This window comes from Ovis canadensis, chromosome 24 (genome assembly GCF_042477335.2).
Source record: "Ovis canadensis isolate MfBH-ARS-UI-01 breed Bighorn chromosome 24, ARS-UI_OviCan_v2, whole genome shotgun sequence".
Classification (NCBI taxonomy): Eukaryota; Metazoa; Chordata; class Mammalia; order Artiodactyla; family Bovidae; genus Ovis; species Ovis canadensis.
Window position 1 is genome coordinate 49,348,871 of NC_091268.1, and position 23,141 is coordinate 49,372,011.

Genomic DNA, 23,141 nt, shown 5'->3' on the forward strand with positions numbered 1-23,141 from the left:
ATTCCTTCCAAAGAAATCCCAGGGTTGATCTTCTTTAGAATGGACTGGTTGGATCTCCTTGCAGTCCAAGGGACTCTCAAGAGTCTTCTCCAACACCACAGTTCAAAAGCATCAATTCTTCAGCACTCAGCCTTCTTCACAGTCCAACTCTCACATCCATACATGACCACAGGAAAAACCATAGCCTTGACTAGACAGACCTTGGTTGGCAAAGTAATGTCTCTGCTTTTGAATATGCTATCTAGGTTGGTCATAACTTTTCTTCCAAGGAGTGTGTTTTAATTTCATGGCTGCAGTCACCATCTGCAGTGATTTTGGAGCCCCCAAAAATAAAGTCTGACACTGTTTCCACTGTTTCCCCGTCTATTTGCCATGAAGTGATGGGACCGGGTGCCATGATCTTCGTTTTCTGAATGTTGAGCTTTAAGCCAACTTTTTCACTCTCCTCTTTCACTTTCATTAAGAGGCTTTTTAGCTCCTCTTCACTTTCTGCGTAAGGGTGGTATCATCTGCATATCTGAGGTTATTGATATTTCTCCCAGCAATCTTGATTCCAGCTTGTGCTTCATCCAGCCCAGCGTTTCTCATGATGTACTCTGCATATAAGTTAAATATGCAGGGTGACAATATACAGCCTTGACGTACTCCTTTTCCTATTTGGAACCAGTCTGTTGTTCCATGTCCAGTTCTAACTGTTGCTTCCTGGCCTGCATACAGATTTCTCAAGAGGCAGGTCAGGTGGTCTGGTACAGACCTAATATATAGTATATATATTATATAGTATATATATATATATACACACACTATATAATATAAAGATTGAGTCAGACCTGCTCTGTTTGGGGTGGGGGAGACTCACTTGGCTAGTCTTGATGAACCCCATTTTTTTCTGTGTCTAATTTTTACATGTAAGAACATGAAAGCCTCCTTCCTGCCAGTAAGGGATTTGCCTAGCTGGCGATAGGCCTGTGGCAAGAGCCTGGTCTGGTTAAAAACTTCCTCTATATGCTCACAGCCTTTTATTTTCTTCTGTTGCTGACAGGTGTTGCTTTTGGCCCTGTGAGCTCTGTCCTGTTTGGTTTTCCTGCTTCCCACTAAGTGCAAAAGAATGACTGACGGAAAGGTGGATTGCACAGGGCTCCCAGAGTCTCCCTCGGGGGCCTGTGGGGACCTCAGACTGTCTCACGGTCAGCCCCCCACACTTGAAATGGAAAACACCCACCAGGCAGAGTGGTCAAATTTCTTCCATCTGAATATTTCACACGCAGAGTAGAGTGATTTTATGCAGCAAGGTCTTGATTCCCTGACCTTGCCAAGGTGCCTCGGGGCATCATTGCTGGCACCCAGACGTGCTCTGAGAGACTCCACATCTGTGCCCCTGAGCGCAGCTTGAGGTGTTTCTCAGTATCAGTGTGAGATCTGCATTCCTTTTGACTCTGTGTGTGTCTTTGCAAAGCTGGGTTTTTGTAAGTTGTTGGGATCCAACTACTCCTAAATGGAACTCTTCTGTATGTCTCTTGGCCTAGGGATACCATATACTCAGATGCCAAGGGCTTCACAAGCCGAGAAAGTCAGGGGACCTCAGTCCTGGAGGATTGCTGCATGGGCCTGCTCCCAGCCCCTGAGTTCTTTGCAGTCTGTAGGCTTCATGTCGGCTGTCCATCTCAGAGCTGTGGGGACCCCAGGTCTGAGTGGTGCGGTTGACTCGCGTGTGCAGCGAGAAGCCGTCTAGTTTTGTGGGTGTCAGTCCCCCCTTGGTAAAGTACGGGGGCCGGGCAGCCTGAGTCAGCAAGGCGATGGGACAGGAAGGTGGTTCATGCAATTGATACATCCTGTGTGTTTCGATGAATTCATTGACTCTTTTCATTCCGTGAGAACCTTTTTCCAGCCCTAGATGATGTGCCAAGCACTGTGCCGGGAAAGTGTGATACACACCCCCCACCCGGGAAGTGACAGTTGAGCCAAGGTCTGAGGACTGAGTGGGGAGCAGGTAGAAGGAGAGCATCCCAGGCCCAGGTCAAGGCCCTGTGGGCGGGGACACAGGCTGGAGGGGAGGGCAGGTGGGCTCGTGTACACCTCAGTGGGTCGTTGGTGGTTTAACAGTTTGTTCTCGCCTTCAGCCCCCAGGCACGTGGCTCTGATCCTAGTAGGGAAGCACGAGGTGAAGGGTTTCCTGACTTCCTCCTTGCCAGCCTCCCAACCCTTCCTTCTTACCACGAGCCAGGTACCCAGGTGTTGGGGGGACTGTTTGTCCCTTGGGAACTGGGGACAGAACAGAGAGATGTGTCCACTCCGTCCCCCGGCTTGGGTGAGTGGCGAGCAAACCTCGCCCCCCTGGAGCCTCCCGGCCTCCGGTGGAAATCAGATGCTCTCTGGGGTCCTTTCCACCGCCCTCTGCGGCTCTGGTCTGTCTGACATTTTGCATCTCAGAGCTGTGGGGACCCCAGGTCTGAGTGCTGCGGTTGACTCAGTGAGAAGCCGTCGTTTAGTTTTGTGGGTGTCAGCCCCCCTTGGTAAAGTACGGGGGCCGCGCAGCCTGAGTCAGCAAGGCGGTGGGACAGGAAGCTGGCAGTCTTTGCGGGGGGCTCTCCTGGGTCAGCATGTCGGCCCTGGCGGGACCCCAGGCGGGCTCCAAAACCATGAGGACAGGCCCCTCCACAGCAGAAGCCTCGTGGGTGCACCAGTCGCCACTGCCAGAGCGAGTAGAGAGACGTGACTAACCCTGAGTAAACATTCCGTGTGTTTATAAGTCAGTTCTTTAAACAGTGCTTTCTGGTACTCGAGTTAAGATTGTCTTTTCACATCAGATATCGGAAAGGGTGAGCTGAGGTGATCTCGGGAACTCAGCCCCTGAGACCAGCCCCTCAGATTAGTGACCAAGCTGAGAAGCAGGCTGGAGGGCCGCTCTGGAGGGCCCGTTCCCGGCCCTCAGCTGACCCGGGCCCCCCATCCCCCCCACCGTGGTTCCCTGAAGGCAGTGACAGCGAATGGAAGTCACGTGTGAAGTAATCTCGCAGTGCCCTCCTCACGGAGCTGTGACTCAGGCATTTCTGACTGCGCCTGGAGCCGTGGTTGCGCTGAGAGCCCGCCACTGGGTAGGAGCAGCGATTGCAAAAGGGCAGTGACGTTGCGGAGCCAGCCCGGCCTTGGTGGCAAGAGCAGAAGTGCACCGCGGGAGTGTCTGGGCCTCTGTTGGCTCATCTGTACATACCTGCCAGGTTTCAGTGGTGGAAGGACCAGTCGAGCACCTTTTGAGGGGACTAACTAGGTTGGTGTGGTGGGGGGCCCCGAGAACACCATCGGGAACTAAGCCAGTCGGTGTGTGTTGGGGGGTGGGTTCCCCCAGGACCGCTCTCTGCCTCAGTGACGCAGGAGGACACACAGAACTTGGCAAAGCTGCGTTCCTCCCAGTCATAGGTGATTAGGGCCAAGGGAGACAGCAGAGGGAGGCGCGAAAGGACAGTCCAGCAGGAGCCGGGCTCTCCTCCGGGGCAGCCACACCACGTGCTCCACCGGCAGCCACGTGTGGCCACACGTCTTAAGTGCTGCTAGCTGGCAAGGCCCCCTCGAGCCTTGGCATCCAGGGTTCTTACTGAGAATCAGTCTCGAAGGCCTGGGGCGCCCCCGTGTCTGAGCTCACCTCTTGAGTCTCCAGCACCTGAGAGGTCCCAGCAGAACAATGTGACTCAGAGCCTCAGGTGTTCCTCTAAGCCGCAGCATTAGCATAAACTGTCTGGGTGACCCAAGGTCTCGGGTATGCGGGTATGTGGAGACATTCTTATCAGGCGGCACATTCCAAGGGCTCAGAGGTTTCCGTGGAGCTGTCCAAGGGCCAGTCCCTGAAGACCTGTGGAGCGTGGTGGGTTCGGGGCATCCCGGGCCTGCCGGGGAAAGGGAAGCTGCGCCCCGCTGTGTCCTTGTGGGGCTGAAGCAGGCTGGTGTGTGGAACCCGTGGCTCCTTCTCAGGTCACCGGAGGCCCGGTCCTGGTTCCAGCCTGTGCCCAGGTGCGCCCGGGGCTGAGCAGGCACCACGCGGGCTGTGTGCTCGCTCAGTTCTGGTCCCGGGGCTCTGCCTGTTGCTGCAGCCCTTGGGGTGTACAGCCCAGACCGAAGCCTTCAGGGGGCTCCCCAGCAGACCCCAGGCGGCCCCTGCTGACGTCTGTCCTCCTTTCTCTGGACAGATTCCTGATGAACATGGGAGACTCCAACATGGATGCCGGCACCACCACGCCTGAGACGGTGGCCGAAGAAGTGTCCCTTTTCAGCACGACAGACATGATCCTGTTTTCTCTCATCGTGGGCGTCATGACATACTGGTTCCTCTTCAGGAAGAAAAAAGAAGAAGTCCCCGAGTTCACCAAGATTCAGACCACGTAAGTGACAACGCTCAGGGCCCACCCCCCCGAGCACGTCTCTGCCGTCCTCCCAGCAGTGCTCAGGCAGGAGCGAGCCAGCTGAGAGGGGCAGGGCCCCGTGCAGCGTCTTGAGTTTTGCCTGACTGGTGGGCTCTGCTTCTGGTCTAGCTTCATAAGCGCTTCTGTTACGCTGCCCCTCACACCGGTCAAGGCCCTTCGACGCCTGTCTCACATTCAGGCCTCGCAGGAACCAGTCAGAGCAGAAGCCACCGTGCGCCAACAGGTAGCCTGGTGCTCTGGCACACCAGGGCCTCAGCACAAGGCTCCCAGTTAACGTCTCACTCCAGGCCCCTAACCGGGCCTTTCGCAAACACACGGGCTTACCGAGGCACCGTCCTCAGGGCCAGGGCGCAAGTTTCCAGTCCTTTTGGGATTCCCTTGACTCCTTTTCATTGTTGACAAGGACAGAGTTGCAGTTTGATGCTACCTTAACATGCCTTATCACCTAACAGCTGCTCATTTCTCTTTTTATTTTATTTTAAAAATTCATTTATTTTAATTGGAGGATAATTTCCTTTCTCTTTTTAAATGAAGAGAGGAGCCTGGAGCTTAGAGATTGGTTGCGGTCAGGGGTTGGCGACAAAGTAAGAGAAAAGCTATTTTTCCCTCCTCTACCGTCAGTGCTCAGACTGAATGCTCCTTTGACCAAGCAGTTCTCCAGCTCTCTGGACCCCAGCTGGGTGTGACACTGTCTCCTGAAGTTAGCATCAGCTCCCCCAGGTTACGGGCTCAGCCCCACAGGCCTGCCCCCTGCCCCCCTCAGACAGCCGTCAGCAAGTCGGGGTGCCAGCAACTACCTGGGTCAGAGGTTCCCATAACCTCGTGCTCGGGTTTGATTAATTTGCTAGAGGGGTTCACGGAACTCAGGAAAACATCTTTCTTACTAGATCACCCGCTTAGTGTGATTTATTTATTTATTTTTATTTTTTTTTAGTGTGATTTAGTAAGAATAAAAGAAATAGCCAGATGGAAGTGAGGCATAGGGCAAGGTGTGGGGAAGGGGCCCGGGGCTCCCCTGCCCCTCTGGGCTGCCACCTGCCCAGTCCCTCTGTGTCATCAGCAGCTCCAGGACTGTCCGAACCCCATCCTTTTGGGTTTTTGTGGAGGTTTCGTTGTGCGTGCATATTGATTAAATCATTGACCGTTGGGCATTAATGCAGCCTCCAGGCCCGCTCCCCTCCCCGGAGGTCACTCACCCTACATGCAGGGACCCCGCCCTCACGGGGCTCTTGTGGGTGACGTCTGTGACATCTACTAGCTCCAGTCCTGCCACTTGGCAGCTGCTTAGGCGTTTGTGTCGCAAAGTGTTTCATACCGAGCACTGCGCTGGACGCCGCAGGTATGCAAGGATGGCCTTTATGTTAAAGAAGCCAACAAGTCAGGACTTGGAAAGGTACTTTAAAAAATGGTTTCTGAAACACTTTCAGCTCAGCAGAGTGGGTGGCCTCATCGCTCATGATGGAGGGAGAGGTGAGCAGGTGGGAGACACAGGCTGTGGGGTCTCTACTGAGGCATCCCCTCTTGGAGAGGTCAGAAGAGTGTGCTGCAGGAAGGGGGCCACATTCCAAGACTTTAGGGGCTTAGCCAGCAGAAGGTCAGAGCCGGGCAGGGAGGCTGGCAGGCGAGCGGAGGCCAGCCTGTACCCCTGGAACTGGACAGGTACATTCGTGGTGTGGCAAAGTATTCTTGGTGAAAAGGTATGGCACTCAAGATAAGAGGACCAGTGCCCCGGTCCCAGTTTAAAGGGGCCTTGCGTCTGCTCGTCTGTAAGATGCAGGCATGTCCCCACCCCTGCTCCCGAGGGAGGCTGTGCCATGAGAGAGCCTGGAGCTGCCGTTCTCACGTTACCAGGGTCCCTGGGCTGGCTAGGTGGACTTGCAACAGAAGTCCTAGGCTTTACAGAGTCACAGATTCGAATGGTTTTCCTTTGCCAGAGTGCTGGGACTCTGTCTCCCTCTGCACAATCCTCCAATTTTCACCCTACATGTTTCAGTCCCCTCTCGTCCCTCATGGTTTCACGCGGAATCCCTTGTGGCCAGGGTCCTGCAGGTACGCTGTAAGAGAAGCTGCCATAGAGCAGTGGTTAGGATCTGGGCCCTGAGCCCACCCCACCCCATATTTGTCTTGTGACATTTGCCCTCACATAATCTTTTGAAGTTCGTGTCTTCAATTATAAATCGGAGATAACAGTAGAACTGACCTCATAGGGCTGTAAAAATTTAACCAACACACTCCGTCATAGAGCTCTTTGCCCAGCTCCTGGTGCTTGACGAGCCCTCATCATTAATACCATCTCCAGTCTTACCGGAACCTTCCAGAACACCATCATTACCCTGTTTGGCAGAGAAGGAAGCTGAGGTGTTAGCAATTGAGTGTGCCCGAGGTCACCTAACTTAGAAGCAGAGCTGTGTTTTTTTTTTTTTGAACCCAGATCTACAGACTCCACAGCCCTCAGTTTTCCCCGCTTTGCCAGGCTGCCTTCTGTCTCTTAAGACATGGGTAATATCCCAGTTTAAAGGTGAGAGAGCTGAGACTCAGAGAGGCCACCTTGCTGATGCGCCCGGGCCACGAAGCTGGCTCCCGCTGCAAATCCCTCCATGCTGCCCCTGCTCTCTCGTGCTGCTGGTGAGCACAGGTGGTTCCAGCCACAGCTCGGCGCCTCCCTCACCGCCAGGCCCGCAGAGAGCCAGCGGTGTGGGGACTGTCCGCAGCCCACGGCTGGATCCGGAGTCCTCACTGATTCCCAGTGGCTTCCAGTTGGTCTTTTAAGGCCTTTTCAGGCCTTCACCACCTGGGATAGTGAGTCCAGACCTTTGGGCATGGATGTTTTCTAAAAACCAAGCCAATGGGAGCGGCTGTGTCTGATAGCAAGCACAGGATACATGTCCGCAACCCCCTGACCCCGGACTTTGGGGTGCAGGCTATCCCCAAGGAGCCCCCATGTCCACAGGTGAATCTCCGAGGTGTGCTGGCCTCGGGGGGGTCCTCACCACAAGGCTGGATTGGGCTTCAGAACCTCAGGAGCCCAGGGAGGGCTTCGAGGAAAGGTCAGTTCTAGAAGGCCTCCGTGGTATTTTTCATAAGCTCTTTATTGAAATGCATAACATTCAGACACAAAAGTACACAGATCTTAAGCACATGGTTTGATCATTTTTCACAAAAGGGACATAATCAGGTAAGAAACTACCCCCACCAGTCTCACCACCCCCAGGTCGCCCACTCTCCCGACTTCTCGTGACAAGTGTCATCTGTGTCCCGGGATGTGTTGCGTTTGGCCGTTTTTCCTGAGGTTTCTCCACGTCACATGTAGTGATAGTTCTCTCGTTGTTATCGTTACATGGCGTTCAGTTGTGGAAGTAAACCATGATTTATTCACTCCCGTCATGAAGGCCCCTTAGATTGCTTCCAGCCTCGGGCATTGTTACCAGCGGTTCTGCAGGGAACGCCTGTACAAGTGGACGTGGTTCCCATGTGGACGTAGCTCTGTTGGGTGTGTAGTGGGCGTGGAGGTGACGTCAGAGGGAAGGCTCACGTGTGCCTCTGTTAGATGTGGCCAGTTTCCCAGCCTGCAAGCACCAGCTTCCAGCCCTGCCCCCGGCATGCAGGGGTTCAGTTGCTGCCCATCCTCACCAATACTTAATCAATTAAAACATTTTAGGCTTTCTAGGGAATTCCCTGGTGGTCCAGTTTTTAGGACCTGTTGCTTTCACTATCAGCGCCTGGGTTTGATCCCTGGTCAGCGAACTAAGGGGTTTCTGGCTTGGATTGTGAAGCATCTGCCTGCAATGCAAGAGACCTAGGTTTGATCCCTGGGTCAGGAAGGTCCCCTGGAGAAGGAAATGGCAACCTACTGCAGTATCCTTGCCTGGAGAATCCCGTGGACAGAGGAGCCTGGCGGGCTACAGTCCATGGGGTCACGAAGAGTCAGACACAACTTAGCAACCAAACCACCACCGCCACCACAGTGAACTAAGACTCCACAAGCTGCATAGTATGGGCAAAAAACAATTTTTAAATTAAAAATAAAACAAAATTTTAGCCATTCTAATGGGCATGTGGTGGCACCAGTTTTAATCACATTTCAGCGGTTTTTCACGTTTACTGGCCACTGAGGTATCTTTTGTGAAGGTCATTCAAGACTTTGGCCGTTTTTTTCTTGCCAGGTTACTGACCTTCTTCATTTGTCATGGTTCTTCATGCATGCTAAATCTGAGTCCTTTGTTAGATATCTGCATATTGTCAGTATCTTTTTGTAGCTTGCCTTTTAACTCTCTTAATGGTATCTATCTTTTTGTGATCAGAAGTTCTTAAACTGGTCCAATTTGTGAGCTTTTGGTTGGCCTTCACATTTATGGTTAATGCTCTGGAGTCCAGTTTAAGAAACCTTATCTTATGGTCATGGAGCTTATCTTTTGTATTTTCCTCTGAAAGCTTCATTCTTGCAGTTTTTATCTTAGATCTGCCATCCAGCTAAAATTGATTGGCTATCGGCCAATTGTCAGGGCCCTTTGAGAATCATTTTTTCCTCTACGGATATGCACGTATTCAGTTCAGCACCATTTATTACAATGAAAAAGGTCATTCTTTTCTCGCTGCACTAAAATGTCATCACTGTGGATATAAATCAGGGGACCAGAGAGATGGGGTTGACTTCTAGACTCCTTGTTCCGTTGACCTGTTTTCTGTCCTCTCCCCAGTACCGCACTATTCTGTTTTCTGTGATTTTATAGCGACTGCTGACTTGGCATCTGGTAGTCCAAGTCCTCCAGCTTTGTTCTTTTAAGATTCTGGTGGCTTTTGGGGGTCCTTGGCATTTCCAAATAACTTTTTTTTTAAACTTGGCCAAAGCTCAGCTTGTGGGATCTTAGTTCCCCAATCGGGGATCAGACCCGGACCCCAGCTATGAAAAGCACAGGGTCCTAGCCACTGGACTTGCAGGGGCTCACCTCCATGTAACTTTCAGAGTCAGTCTGTCAATGTCTGCCAGAACAAATGGAAAAAAACCTGCTGGGATTGGATGGAATCTCTCAATTAATTGGCATCTTCCAGTATTGAGCCTTGAGCCTTGTAATCCCGGAACATGGTTTTATCCCCCTGGGGAGGTGTTTTGAACAGTTTGCTGCTGCTAAGTCGCTTCAGTCGTGTCCAACTCTGTGCGACCCCATAGACGGCAGCCCACCAGGCTCCTCTGTCCCTGGGATTCTCCAGGCAGGAATACCTGACTGGGTTGCCATTTCCTTCTCCATTTCCTTTATTCTTTGAACCGTTTACAATAGCAATTAAAGACTTGGCATAGAGAGCAGTTATAAGCAGTGCATCCTCACAGTAGTAATCCCTCTTTCATCTCCACTCCCTCTCACTCCTCCCTCTTCGCTCAGCTTGTACCTCTGGGCAGAGCGAGTGGGGCCAGGGCAACTCCCAATGGGGAGGACCCCAGGGTGGGGTCTGGAGCTCAGGGGGCCCCTCTGTGCCCGAATGCACTTTGCTTGCACATATAGTACAGCCCCCTTCCTATTGGATGGGAATTTGTTTCTTTCCTCTTCCCATGGTGCAGAGATAATGCCCTGTTCCTGTCCTGTCCTTTGTCTGGGTCTCCAGCCCAGCCCAGGGCCTGTAGGAGTGAAGATACTCAGAGAAAGGCCGTTGACTTAGTAAATGCTAAAATCTGCACGTGTGTCTGCCTCTCGAGCAAACTGGCTCACAGGCTAGGTGTGGCTTACGTTACTTTTTTTTTTTTAATTTACAACATTGAAAGCCCTAGCAGTTTCACGTAAAACTCATTTCTATATAGCCTTTTTTGAAAAAGGAAGAAAAAAAGCATCCCAGAGGACCTGGCCACGCTGTGAGCCCACCGTGACCGTGGCCAGCAGGGGCTGGGGCTGAGCAGGGCCGCCCGTGTCGAGGGGGTCCGCACGGCAGCCTGCACCCCAAGCCAGCCCTGGCCGTGCTCCCCCTCAGCTCTGCTCACAGCCCTGGGAAGCCCTCAGCCCTGCAGCCTGCTCCTCTTGTGGCGCCTAAGAGTGCTCTCAGGAGAAACAAAGCTGCTTCTTACAGAACGTTGCAAGCAAACACCGAAGCATGGGGGGCACCCATGCCCCCGTCACCGTTTTAGCTCACCGCTCTGGGCCATTCCCCACTCTTGCCAGATTATCTTAAAGCTGGTGTATGATTTCATCATTAGTCCTGTAACTCATATGAATTATGAATAAAGAAATCACATGCTTTCATTGGAAATATCTCCTATGAAACTATACAGAAACCTGAACTAGGAGAATATTCCAGTTCTCTCACATTTGAGGACTTCCCCTTTCTAAACCCAACACACCGCCTCCCTCCCACTCCTTCAGGTCCACAATACGTATCGGTATCATTGGATACTCGGCCGGCGTTGTTCATAGTTCCTTGAGTGACCGAGCCATTTTTTTTAAACCTTTTTTTGTTTTAAAGATTCAGGATCTAAAGCCATACATCAACAATTGATTACTCAATCTTCTCAGCCTCTCTTTTGGAGGGGTCAGGTCTACATGCAGTAAAATTCTCCTTTTTAAAAAAAAATATATATTTCATTTATTTTATTTGGTTGCATTGAGTCTTAGTTACAGCATGTGGGATCTCATTCCCTGACCAGGGATCGAACCCAGGCCCCCTCTATTGGGAGCACAGAGTCTTAGCCACTGGACCACCTGGGAAATCCCCCAAATTCTCCTTTTTAAAAAAAATGACTTTGAATTGGAGGATAATTGTTCTGCAGTATCATGCCGGTTTCTGCCATGCACACTCCCCCTTTTGAAGTGTACAGTTTGATGAGTCCTGACAGGTGTGTGCAGTTGTGTAACCAGGGCTGTGGTCAAGATAACCAAGGACATTCCGCACCCCAGAAAGCACCCCCCACAGGTCCCGTCACAGTCGGCACTCCCCAGCCCCCACCCCTGGCAGCGGTTGATCTTCTGTCCCTGCACTTCTGCCTTTTCTGGAAAGTCATGCTAATTGTGCCTGGTTGCTTCCCCATCACACAATGACAGATCTCTCTCAGTCCGAAGGCTTCCTTCCACCCCTGTGACTCCCTCACAGCATTTTTTGTCGAAGAAACCAGATCATTTGTTTCCCCAGGTTTCCCACAGTCTAGATTTTACTGACTGCATCCCACTGGGGGTTGCTTCTGAAAAGCCACAAAGAAGCTCCTTTTCCTCCGTGACCTTTGTTTGACGGCTTGCTCTCTGCAGAAAGGCCAGGAAGACCAGGAGTCGAGGCCACCAACACCATCTCTAACCATTCCCTGTCTCCTGATTGCTGTCCTGCGTGCTGGCTCTTTGCACACCCAGCTCAGGGGCACCCTTCCGAGACAGGAGTCCTTGGCTCTGACAGTGGAAACGCAAACGGGTTTTACAAAGAGCCTAGCATGAGGAAAGGCTGTGGAGAGTGGACCGTGCCTGAAGCCGCCTGCATCCGTGGTGGACACAGCAAGGACTTGGGCTCAGGACATTCACGCCACCCCTGTACTCCAAGTCGGGGGTTTTCCGCTGCCACCTGACCACGAGGGACTGCTCCTGTCCCTTGTTGGGATTGGGGAGGTTTTCCCAAAGCTCAGACGTGACCTGTCTGGGAAAGTGATGCAGGGCCGAGTGTCAGTGGCCCTTCTGACCTCACTGGGCGTCCTCCGGGCTCTTGGTGCCGGTGGCTCCATCTCTGGGGGCCAGGGGCCAGGGCATAGGGACACAGGACATCCTCAGGGCCTCACGTGTAGGTGGGACGCATGACGGTGGTACAGCGGACAAGGCTCAGACGGCGCCACTGGGGGGATGTCAGGAGGGAGGTGCCCCCGAGGCTGAGTAGGAAGCTGGGAGAGGGCCGCGTGTGCTGGCGCCGGGACCAGAACAGGGCCTGCTCTGGGGAAGGTGCATCCTGGCAGGGCCTGGGTGTAAGTCACCAAGGGAGTCGGGGGTCATGAAGGGAGCCGAGATAGGAGAGCTGAGGCTGGGGAGGGACCTGCAGGGCCTTGGGGTTTTTGTCTGCCTCGTGGGGAGCCGAGGGGAGGGCTGGTGCCAGGGCAACTCCGAGCGCCACGGTTTGCATCTGGTCCCAGGACACAGATTGGAGGATGGTCATCAGGAGGCATCCTGCTGACCAGGGCCTATGGCGTCCACCAGGGGAACATCACTACCCCCAAGGCTCAGAGTACCCTCAGTGACAGGGAGGAATCCCTGGGAAGGGCAGTGAAGTGTTCATGGGGACTGCTGTGTCCGGTGTCCCGACCGACGAGGCGACCAGGGAGATGCAGCCTTGCTCTGCTTGGGGTGGGGTAGGGAGCAGACCCTCAGCCTGCCCTGGTGGGGAGTGGGAGGGTGCCTCTGGGCTTTCCTGGGCCTGAAGTTACTGCCTCAGCCCCAAGCTTCACTCCCCTCCAAAGTCAAATGGGGCAGAATCCTTTCCGCCTTCCCGGTGGGGGTGGGCAGGGCAATTACCTGAAACAGAAAAGGAAGTGGACAGGAGCACTCTGTAAGCAGGGGTCCTCCCCTTTCTTGCCTCTGACCCCTGGCCTCCCACACTGCTGCATGCTCCCATCTGCCTCGCCGCTTTCCGCCCGCAGCAGTTCCCACTCTGGGCCCGGGCGGTGGAGAAAGCTGCTGTTTCCTGTTCAAGCTCCAGGGAGCCACTTTGTTTTCACCCCCGGCAGCTTTTCCCAGCCACGATCTTTCTGCCACGAGGCTCCGGTGGGTCTGCCCCCTTCCACCACCTGCTCTGCCACCATCGGTGTCACCCAGCTCTTGGCCCTTCTCCCAGCCTGCTGCCCTGGGGCTTGGAGAACTTGTCGCTACCCACAAGGCTCTGAAAGGGAGCCACTCGAAAGCAGCTGCCCCACGTGTTGCCGGGAGCAAGGGAAAGTCTCAGAAGAAGTCAGTTCTGCTTTGCTGAAAATTAAGTTTCACAAACTGGCCTAGGACTGGAAACAGAATGAATCACGCCAGCCCTTGTGGTTTGTCTCGGTCCAAGTGACTCAGTGTTCTTGTCTACCCTCCCTCGGGCCGATCCAGTCCCCTGCAACACCCCCGCTGTAGTTGACCTCAGAAACCAGAGGCACTTCTGCTCCCAGTTTGGGGGTGGGGAGCCTAATTGGAACCGTTTGTACTCTGGAGCCATGTGGTTTCAGCTCCACGCCTGGGCCAGCCACGGCCTCTCCTGATGGCCGTTTACTTGGGTGCCTTCAAAGGGGGGCTCCCCACGTGGAACCATGTCAGCCCACCCTGCTGGGCATCCCCCGCACTGCAGTGAGGGGCCAAGATGCGCCTCTACCCCAGGCAACTGGACCCAGCATCGTAGGCTCTGTCGCCCACAGTTCTTTTGTAGGGAGGGAGATGGGAGCCAGATCTAATTTAACAGGATCCCAGGGCGGCCGGCAGCAGGCTCCTTTATGGGGAGGCAGCCCTGCCATAGCAACCTGCCCCACCGCCTCCCAGGGTCCAGAAGAGCTTTGTTCAGCCTGCACGGCTTCATTTTATTTTTTCCTTAAAGTGGAAAAGGGGGAGGCTGTGGGGAGAAAGGGCTCTGCTATAAACAGTTACCAAGGAGACCCCAGCCACAGCTGGGGAGGTTGCCTCCTTCCCTCGGTCCATACAGGAGGAGGAGGGGTGTGTGCCAAACGCAGGGGCTCATGGGAGGCTCCAGCCGGGAGTCCCGGTTCCTCCCCACTGGGCCCGCCAGATGCAGCCGCTCTCCCAGGCTCCAGGGTCAGGCAGGCAGGGGCTCGGCGGGGCTCCCGAGAGGACAGAGCGTCCGGGAGGATGTACGGCGTCCATGGGCTGGGCTGCCCGCCTCCAGCGCCGGCAGAGAATGGACGGAGCCCGACCTGCTAGCTGCTGTTCCCCCACACGCGTCCAGGGGCACAGCATTCTGCCTGGCCCTCACGGTCCAGAGCAGCTGGGCATGAGAAGCCATGGGGTGCACCTACTCAGCTCACCAGGACGAGCCCATCCCGAGGTCAGTTCCAGACAGCATCCGGGAGACGGTGTGGATGCCCGCAGGCACCCCCACTGGGGTGTGGAGGGAACTTGCTCCTGGGCAGGGACGTCTGGAGGCATGAGGAGGGCACGGTCTCGAGGGCAGCCCCTGGGGGCTCGCCAGGGCACAGCCACCCTGGCGCTTGTGGTCCTGGTTTGCGGGCTGCATGTCTCTGCTTCCGAAGAAAGGGGTTTAGACCAGAAACCAGGAGGGCCGCAGTTGCCCTGCCCACCCCTCGCCCTGTGAAAGATCGGGTTCCGAGTGCAAATCCCAGTGCGGAGTGGTCAGGAGTGGGGAAGCCAGGCGAGGGCACCCAGGGGTGGCCCTACTCAGGGCCTGGCAGCCGGGCATCAGCAGTGGGAGCGTGAGGAGCCTGCCCTGTGTCAGGCAGTGACTAGAGGCACAGACGGAGTCTCCCCCTCCTCCTCAGGTTTCCCGTCCCCCTCGTGGCTCTGCGGGTGTAATCTTTCCCCAGAGGCTGAAGCTAAGGACAGTGCTGGGCTTCAGAAGTGCACGCGTTTCTCAGGAGTACCCTGTTCCTGGGGGTGGGGGGCCTTAGCACTTTGTGCCTTCCCTCTGACACCCCCAGCCAGACTTGCATAGAGGGCCCCCTCTCCCCTTCCTGCCAGCCTGGAACACCCCCTCCATGCAGTTGGACAGGGAGCCCCCACCCCTGGCCCTCCTCCCCGGAGCTCGTCCCCTCCGGCTGCATGGGCCTCAGCCAGGAGCCCCTCAGCTGCCGCAGCTCTCCCTCGCAGGAGCCGTTTCCTCCCTGAGACTAGAGCCTAGTCTCTGGGCACAGTGCCTGCTCCTTCTGGAGCCTGTGGCCTGCGGACGCCCCATCAATTTGGTCTTCTCACACCTCACCCTGCTGAAATCACAGAGCCACCGAAATACTTTCCCCTTCCCTTTTTATGCCTAAGAGTTAGATGAGTTCCCAGTGTGGAGCACCCCACCAGGGCGGATACAGAGTTTTCAATCAAGGAGTCCGAGGCCTGGAGAGGCCTGACTTATCCGGTTGGGGTCCCATTTAGTAGAAGAAGCAGGCTTTGACCCTGAACCTCTCTACTCCTGAGGTGTGGCCCCTCCTCTTCCTCCTTGACTTTCCGAGCCTGGTGACAGGCCCTTGGAAGGTAGGGGCTGCCTCGTGTAGTCTCATGCCTGCCCCTCCTTGGCTGGCCTGCATCACCTGGAGGTGGAGGACGGGCAGCTGGGTGCTCAGTGGGTGGTGGGCGTGCCCCAGTCCCTGTCTTCAGTGAGGACTCAAGTGCACTTGGCTGAAGCTTGTATGGAAGCCTCTGTCCTTTGAAAGAGGAGAGCTTTTCCACTGATGTCAGACCCTCAGGTGGGTGGGGGAGCCTCCAAAGGCCTCTGAGGCCACCTCAGCCAACCTCCTGCTGGGTGAGAACTCAGGACCGACCATCCCAGAAGCTGATAAGGCTTCATGTGCCAAGTGTGATCATGCTCATGCTGATGACAAAGAGATACACAGGCAGCTCCCCCCCGTTGTAACATCCAGCCCTCAGGTTGAGCAAGAACACGCTGAAGGAAGTGTTTGGACGGAGGCGTGAAGACACATTGAAGATGGTAACAGACAGCCTCATGTCAGTGGCAGGGAAGGTGCTCTGGAGAGGAGTTTAGGCCTCGTGTTTTGGGGATAAGCAGGAGTCCGTGGGTTAAAGGAAGGGCGCTCTAGGCCAAGGCGGCAGTGGGTCCAAGGGCAGGGAGGAACTAGGAGATGCCCAGCTGGTCATTGTGGCCAGTCATTTAGACGGTGGAGGAGGGTGGATTCTGAATCAGAGGGCCCCATTTCTTAAGAATGGCTTCTCTGGTGTGGGTCTCTCCTAGGGTATGTCTTCAGCCATCCTGATGTCCAGACACAAGGCGGTGGAGTTGACAGGATCCTAGGGGCCGTCATGGAGGGGTGGCCTCGGGAGGGGCTGGCAGTCAAGGCCAGGGCAGATCCTGAAGGGGTCTGTGCACCTCTGGCCTGTGGGTCACAGGAGCCATGGAAGGTTTTAGAGTGCAGCAGTGGCCTGGTCTGAATCTTATGTGGGAGACTCCTGGTTGCCTTGAGAGGTGGAAATTGGAGGTGAGACAAAGCCATGGAGACCGTGGGCTGGTAAGGGCCCAGAGAGTGAACTTGACCTTTCATTCTCATGCTCTCCTGTACCCAGCGGGTCAGCCCTAGTCCCGTGAGGTGTTGGATTTGGGTTTACCAGGTCCAGGAGCCTGGGTCCTGCCTCTTCCAGCCCCGGCACCAGACTGGAGGCGGCTAATGGCGTGGGCACCATGGTGTCTCCTGTGCCCGTGCCCATCAGACACTTTTATTTTTCAGGACCTCCTCTGTCAAAGACAGAAGCTTTGTGGAGAAGATGAAGAAGACGGTGAGTTCTCTCTCTGTGCTCGGCCCTGGTGGGTGGGCGGGGATGGCCAGCAGAAGGCCAGCTTTGCTGGACGGGAGGAGAGAGGGCAGGTAGGAGCGGACTCCGCTCCCGTGTGTGTACATTCCAGTCTAGCCAGAGCTCTGCCGTTGCCGGGACAGTTTACTCTGCTCGTTGACTGTTTACTTCTTGAACAAACCAAACTGTAGGAACAGACCCTCCCTCTGTCTCAGATGCCGCCCGTCTCCTTCCTCCCAGACCAGGCTGTGTCCACGAGCAGATGTCCACCTCACATGGCTGTGGTCCTAGCGCAGCTACGGTTCTCTCTCTTTGTTTTTGTTTATTTAAGTATCAAATTTTATGACATGGTACTTCATTCATGTGGTTAAATCCAAAACACAAACTATTCAGGTGGAAAGCTCCTCTCCTGTCCCTGTCACCCATCACCGTTCTTAGAACTTCTTTCTGTGCGTGTAATGAAAAAAATAAACTTTTTTTTTTTTTTACTTTATAGACACAAAAAGTGGCATATTACACACACTGCTATAGACCTTTTTTTTCTCACTTAATAATAATGTCTTGGAGATTGCCTCAGAGCAATTCAGAGATTCCTCCCTCATCCTTTATTATAATTGCATGATGATTCCACTCGTGGCTACAAGTACTATAATTTGCTTTAACACTGCCTTGTTGATGGGCGTTTGGAATATTGCTTATCTTTAGCTCTTCTTTTGTGGCTTCCCTTGTGCTTCCCTTGTGGCTCAGCTGGTAAAGAGTCCGCATGCAATGCGGGAGACCTGGGTTCAGTCCCTGGGTTGGGAAGATCCCCTGGAGAAGGGAAAGGCTACCCTCTCCAGTATTCTGGCCTGGATAATTCCATGGACGGTATAGTCCATGGGGTCACCAAGAGTCGGACACGACAGAGTGACTTTCGTTTAGCTCTTTCAGAGAGAGCCGCTGTGACCACGTAGATCAGTTTGCATATTTGCAAATACACTACAGTCCCAAATGTGGAATTGTTGAATCAAAAGATACATGTGTTTGTGATAGAAGCTGCCAAATTGCACTCCACCCCACAAGGGTTCACACCAGGGCAGTCACTAGCAGGGTGTGAGAAAGTCTATTCCCCCACAGCTTTGCCAACAGTCTACTATCAGAGTTTTGGATTTTGCCCATTTTCTAGGTTAAAAAAAAGATTTAATCTCTGTAGTTCTAATTTGCATTTTTTTCTATGAATGAATTAAAGCAAATTGTCATGTTATGGGATGGCTTTTCTTTTTTCCTTTTTAATAGATTCTCTGTTCAGCTCTTTTGCCCACTTTTCTGTTGGGATTGATCTTTCTCAAGAAATTCCTTTAAATTATTAGGGAAGTTAACCCCTTGTCTGTGATATGACTTAAAATATTTTCCCCAGTTGATAGTTTGTGTGTTACTCAGCTTATTGTGTGTTTTGCCATGTAAAAATTCCATAGTCCGTTTTACTTTTCTTTCTTTGACTACTGGACTTCGAGTCATCATGTAAAAGACTTCCCCACTCTAAAGAGATAAAGCAATTCTTCCATGTTTTCTCTTGTATCTTTATGATTTCTGTTTTCATATTTAAAATTCAGTCTGTTGGGAATTTATCCTGGTGTAAGATGTAAGGTGTGGGTCCAACACGTTTTTACTCAGCTGTCTATATTCCATGTAATAAAGTCCATCTTTTCCCCATTAGTTTGGTCATAAATGTAATTCTCACTGGTTTTTGAGTCTATTTCTAAATTTTCCTATTCTGATACTTTGATCCAGCTGTCTGTGTATAAACAATATCATACTGTTTAATTATTATAACTTGTTTTAATACCTGTAGCACTAAGCACTCCCTCCCTCTCCCCATCACTCTTGTTTTTCACTTTCCCTAGCTTTTACTTCGTGTGTATTCACTTGTTTTGGATTACAGTTTTACTGGGATTTAATTCATATCTCATATAGTTCTCCAATTTAAAGCTTACACACCGGTGGTTTTTTAGTGTATTCTCAGTTGCACAAGCCATCACCGCAACCAATCTTAGAACATTTGCATCTTACCCAAAAGAAGCGGTTTATTCTTAGGCGCCACTCCCACCCCCCACCCCGAGCCCTCGGCGGCTCCGCATCTGCCCGTCTCTGTGGAGCTGCCTGTGCCAGACGTTCCGTGTGTGGAAGCGCACAGCGCGTGGCCTTTGGCGGCCTCGCCCTGAGCATCGTGTCTGCAGGGTTTGTCCGTGCTGTAGTAAGTGCGAGCACTTCTTCCGTTTCTGCTGCCAGATGATGTTCCAGCAAGGGGTTCATACTTACTTTTCTACAAGATTTTTAGGATCAAGTTGTTGATGAAAAAAAAGAGCCGTAGCAGTTTTTATCAGGATCGTGTTATTTCTGTACTGTGGATGGAGGACCGGCACCCTGCACGTTGAGCCTCTCTGTGCAGAATCGGAGGGTCTTTCCACTCGGCTGGGCCCTTTGTCACTCAGTCTTTGTTATTGTTGTTGTTTAGTCGCTAAGTCATACCTGACTCTTCTGCGACCCCATGGACTGCGACCCACCAGGCTGTCTGTCCATGGGATTTCCCAGGCAGGAATACTGGGGTGGGTAGACATTCCCTTCTCCGGGGATCCTCCCGACCCAGGGATCACACCGGAGCCTCCTGCAGCTTCTGCCTTGGCAGGCAGAGTCTTTCCCACTGAGCCACTTGGGAAGCCCCTTGTCACTCAGTGGCTTCTTACATGGTTCTTGTTTGGCTTATTTCTAGGTTCTTTATGTATTTTGATGCTACCATAACTATTGTTTTATATCATGTTGACTTTCCTTTCCTTGATATCATAAGCATCATTTTTAAAATACCTTTTGAAATGATTTGTAAGAAAATTCAGGAAATGAACGAGGTATGAGAACACTGCACAGCAGTTGTGACCCCTGTGTTTTACTTTCGTCACCTGCAGCTGTCAGTCAGGGCTTGAGCCAGGCCAGAGACCCCTCTAGGCAGTTTGGGTGCTGGAAGGCCTGCTGCTGAGGTCTGCAGAAAGGGGCCCACCGGAAGGTGGCCTGTGCCTTGCTTCCACATTCCAGGTCCTGCAGAGCGCATCCCTTTGGCTGGACCAGTCTGCTGCGTCCCTGAGTGCAGGGAGTCTGGGGGATGGAGTGGGGGCTTTTCCAGAGCTGCTGCGGAGGGTGCTGTGGGAGGAGGGCAGTCAGAGCCTGTGGGCCAGTCTAGATGGGGTACCTCCCCCAACTGTCTAGGTTTTTATAAAGTATTTGTGATTACTTCTGCAAACATCCAGGAAAACTCACCTGTATTTCCCACTTAGAGACTCCTGGTATATTTCATGCCGTTCTTTTTCCTTTCTACCTGAATGTGTATAAACTGTGCACACACGTCGGGTGGATAATGTAACAACTGGATTATGCTAAAACTGTGTGCACACACATACACACGTCGGGTGGATATGTAACAACTGGATTATGCTAAAACTGCACACACACACGTCGGGTGGATATGTAACAACTGGATTATGCTATATGTAGTCTTTGGTCACTTCACGTTTTTTTGTTGTTTTTTACTGAACGTTCTTTCTGCTGTTTTCAAGTGTCATTTAAAGATCTGTCCACGGTGTGACTTTGAGCAGCTGTGTGTGTTGGATTACCTCGGTGGCTTCAGCTCGAGCCGGCTGGGTGGCCTCTGACCCCACCTGCTGCAGTGGCTGTGGCAGTGAGATGCTGGCCCAAGGGTGGCTTAGAAAGGACCTGAAGGAGGAAAGAAAGAGGGTGCCCTTAGGGACCCGCCTGCCCCTGTGGTCACCTTGAGTCTCCGGTGAAGCCTGTGGCTCTTGGCCCCTCACTGACCCCGTGTGTCCGGCCATCTCTAGGGCAGGAACATCATCGTGTTCTATGGCTCCCAGACGGGGACTGCTGAGGAGTTTGCCAACCGCCTGTCCAAGGACGCCCACCGCTATGGGATGCGGGGCATGGCAGCTGACCCAGAGGAATATGATCTGGTGAGTGCCCGCCGCGCCCCGGCCCCTTCCTCCCGTGCAGTGCGGTCCAGAGTGTTAAGGCAGGCACGTTGGGATCGTGGAGACAGGAGGGCAGAGTTAGGCAAAGGGACAGGCGGGATTGGGCACCTCTTGTCATTTGTCCCAGCAGCCAGGCAGCCTCCAGACATAAAGAACCCCTGGCCCAGGTGTGTCCAGGTGCGCTGCCTGCGGCTCTCCATGCTGCAGGCTCCACAAGCGCTGGGCAGGTGCCCACAGAAGGGACCTGGGCACCTCGTGGATTGGGTATGGCTTAAAAGATGACAGGGTCTCAGCAGGTTAGGAGAGGAACCGTCTCTCGTGTTCCCTCAACCCCCATCTCCTGGACTGCAGTGTCAGGGGGGCTGGACTTAGGAGCCGGGGGTGTGTCTGGACTCTAATCCCGCTCGCCCGACTGCCTAGGGGACCTGGCCCAGCCCCTCACTGGGGGCCTCATCTACAGGGAGGGGATGAGGGTGTTGGACGAGCCATCTCTAGGAACCCTGCAGCTCAGCTTTGCTCGGAGGCTGTAAACTCGTGTGTCTGGGCTTGGGGAGGGCCCAGGAGAGCCCGGGGATTGAGGGGAAAGCCCCCATTTGGGGCTACAGGATCCCCCCCTCCCCCATCTCCTCCTTCAGCCGTCCTCAGCATGTGGCTCCTTCGGGCCCACACAGCACTGTCTGTAGGACTCAGCCCCCACCTCCTGGCCTCAGCCACACCCAGCCTGTCTCTGAGGCCGTGGGGGCCAACTCACCCTGCTCATGCTCCTCCCAGCACTGGCTCCTTCACTGGTCATAGCTCTCCAGAGTGCAGGAAACATCCAGCAGTCTGCTCACTGAGATGGCCAGGCCGGCGGCGCCAGGGGACACGGTGGGCAGAGAAGGGCTCGGAGAGGTCCTTAGGCCCCAGGAGAGGCAGGGCTGACAGAGCAGCTAGTCCTGGGAAGACGCCCCAGGGAGCGCCGTCCTGCTTCTCCCTGCAGGCTCATGGCCAGTCATCACATGGGCTCCAACGTGATGAATGAACTTCGTGAGAAGCCTTGTCTTCTGAGTGCCAGCTGCTTCCCACCTGTGCCCCTCCTTCACCCAAACCAAACCAGCCCCCGCCTACTCCACACACACGCCCCCTTCGGTCTTGGGGATGGCACCACTATCCCTCTGTCTTAGGACCTGGGTTTTGAGTTGGCAGACAGTTGGTTAAGAATCACATGAGCTCAGGCCCCCCGGGACTCTGTAGGGTGCTGAGGTGCCCCAGAGGTGGCAGCGTGTCCCACGTGCCCACTCCTGGGCTGGAACCCTGCTGCTGCTGTCCACACCCAGGCCCTCACTGTGCTCTTCTGTGCCTGCTGTCCGTTCGCTCTTGAGAAGCACTCCGTTCCCCTGAGCCCAGGACTCGCCTGTCTGCACTTGGGGGCCGGCTCAGTCATGGTCACTTGGCCTGGCCCTGCCTTTGTCCCCCCAGGCCGACCTGAGCAGCCTACCAGAGATTGAGAAAGCCCTGGCCGTGTTCTGTATGGCTACCTACGGTGAGGGGGACCCCACCGACAACGCCCAGGACTTCTACGACTGGCTCCAGGAGACGGATGTGGACCTCTCTGGGGTCAAGTATGCGGTGAGTCACCCGTGTGGGCTCGTGTGACCTCCAGAAGCTCGTGTCCAAGAGGACACCTCCAGTTCTCACCTTGATCTGCAGAGCCTGGGCCTGGCAGGGAGCTTGTAGGCGGGAATCCCAGGAAGGGCTCACGTGGTGACCCTCTCTTCTGCCCAGCCCGGCACTAAGAGCCCCCTTCCCGTGTCCCAGCCCCACCGTGCCCAGGGGCATTAGCTTCTAGAGACAAAAGGCAAGAAAGGAGGAGTGGGCTGACCAAGATTCGGCTGGGCAAGGGATCGGGTGGGGTGAACACCCTGCAGCTGCCAGGGTCCAGGCCAAGGTGGCCACGGAGGAGCCTGAGCTGTGGGTCCATGAAACAAAGCTGCTCCGGGACCTCCCTGTATGAGGTGTCTGGCCGGACCCGCTGACCCTGGCTCCTCATCCACACAGGTGTTTGCCCTTGGGAACAAGACCTACGAGCACTTCAACGCCATGGGCAAGTACGTGGACAAGCGGCTGGAACAGCTCGGGGCCCAGCGAATCTTTGATCTGGGGCTGGGCGATGACGACGGGAAGTGAGTCCCCCGCCCTGAGCCCCACCCTCAACCCCCACCCAGGCTGTCGAGTGTCAGGAGCCACAGATTCAGGCTGGCCGGGGCCCAGGAGGGCAGGGCAGAGCCATAGTGTCCGCGCACCCCTGTGACCTGCCCCACCATGGGGAGGGAAGGCCA

The 23,141-nt window shown here is 54.2% G+C and overlaps 1 protein-coding gene across 8 annotated transcripts in view; it reads left to right on the top strand.

The window, feature by feature from the left end:
- The window catches only part of POR (cytochrome p450 oxidoreductase), a 68,306-nt gene that overhangs the window by 38,053 nt on the left and 7,112 nt on the right, over positions 1–23,141 (top strand). For 5 of the 8 annotated variants that reach the window (XM_069569393.1, XM_069569389.1, XM_069569390.1 and 2 more), the window contains 5 exons: positions 4,182–4,373; positions 16,750–16,798; positions 20,677–20,805; positions 22,282–22,431; positions 22,861–22,985. In XM_069569393.1, the coding sequence (XP_069425494.1) occupies positions 4,189–4,373; positions 16,750–16,798; positions 20,677–20,805; positions 22,282–22,431; positions 22,861–22,985 (638 nt within the window). In that variant the 5' untranslated portion in view covers positions 4,182–4,188. Of the gene's footprint in view, positions 1–2,772; positions 3,269–3,843; positions 4,006–4,181; positions 4,374–14,089; positions 14,391–16,749; positions 16,799–20,676; positions 20,806–22,281; positions 22,432–22,860; positions 22,986–23,141 lie in introns of those variants that run through there. The other 3 variants (XM_069569394.1, XM_069569391.1, XM_069569396.1) reach the window with 3 other exon arrangements.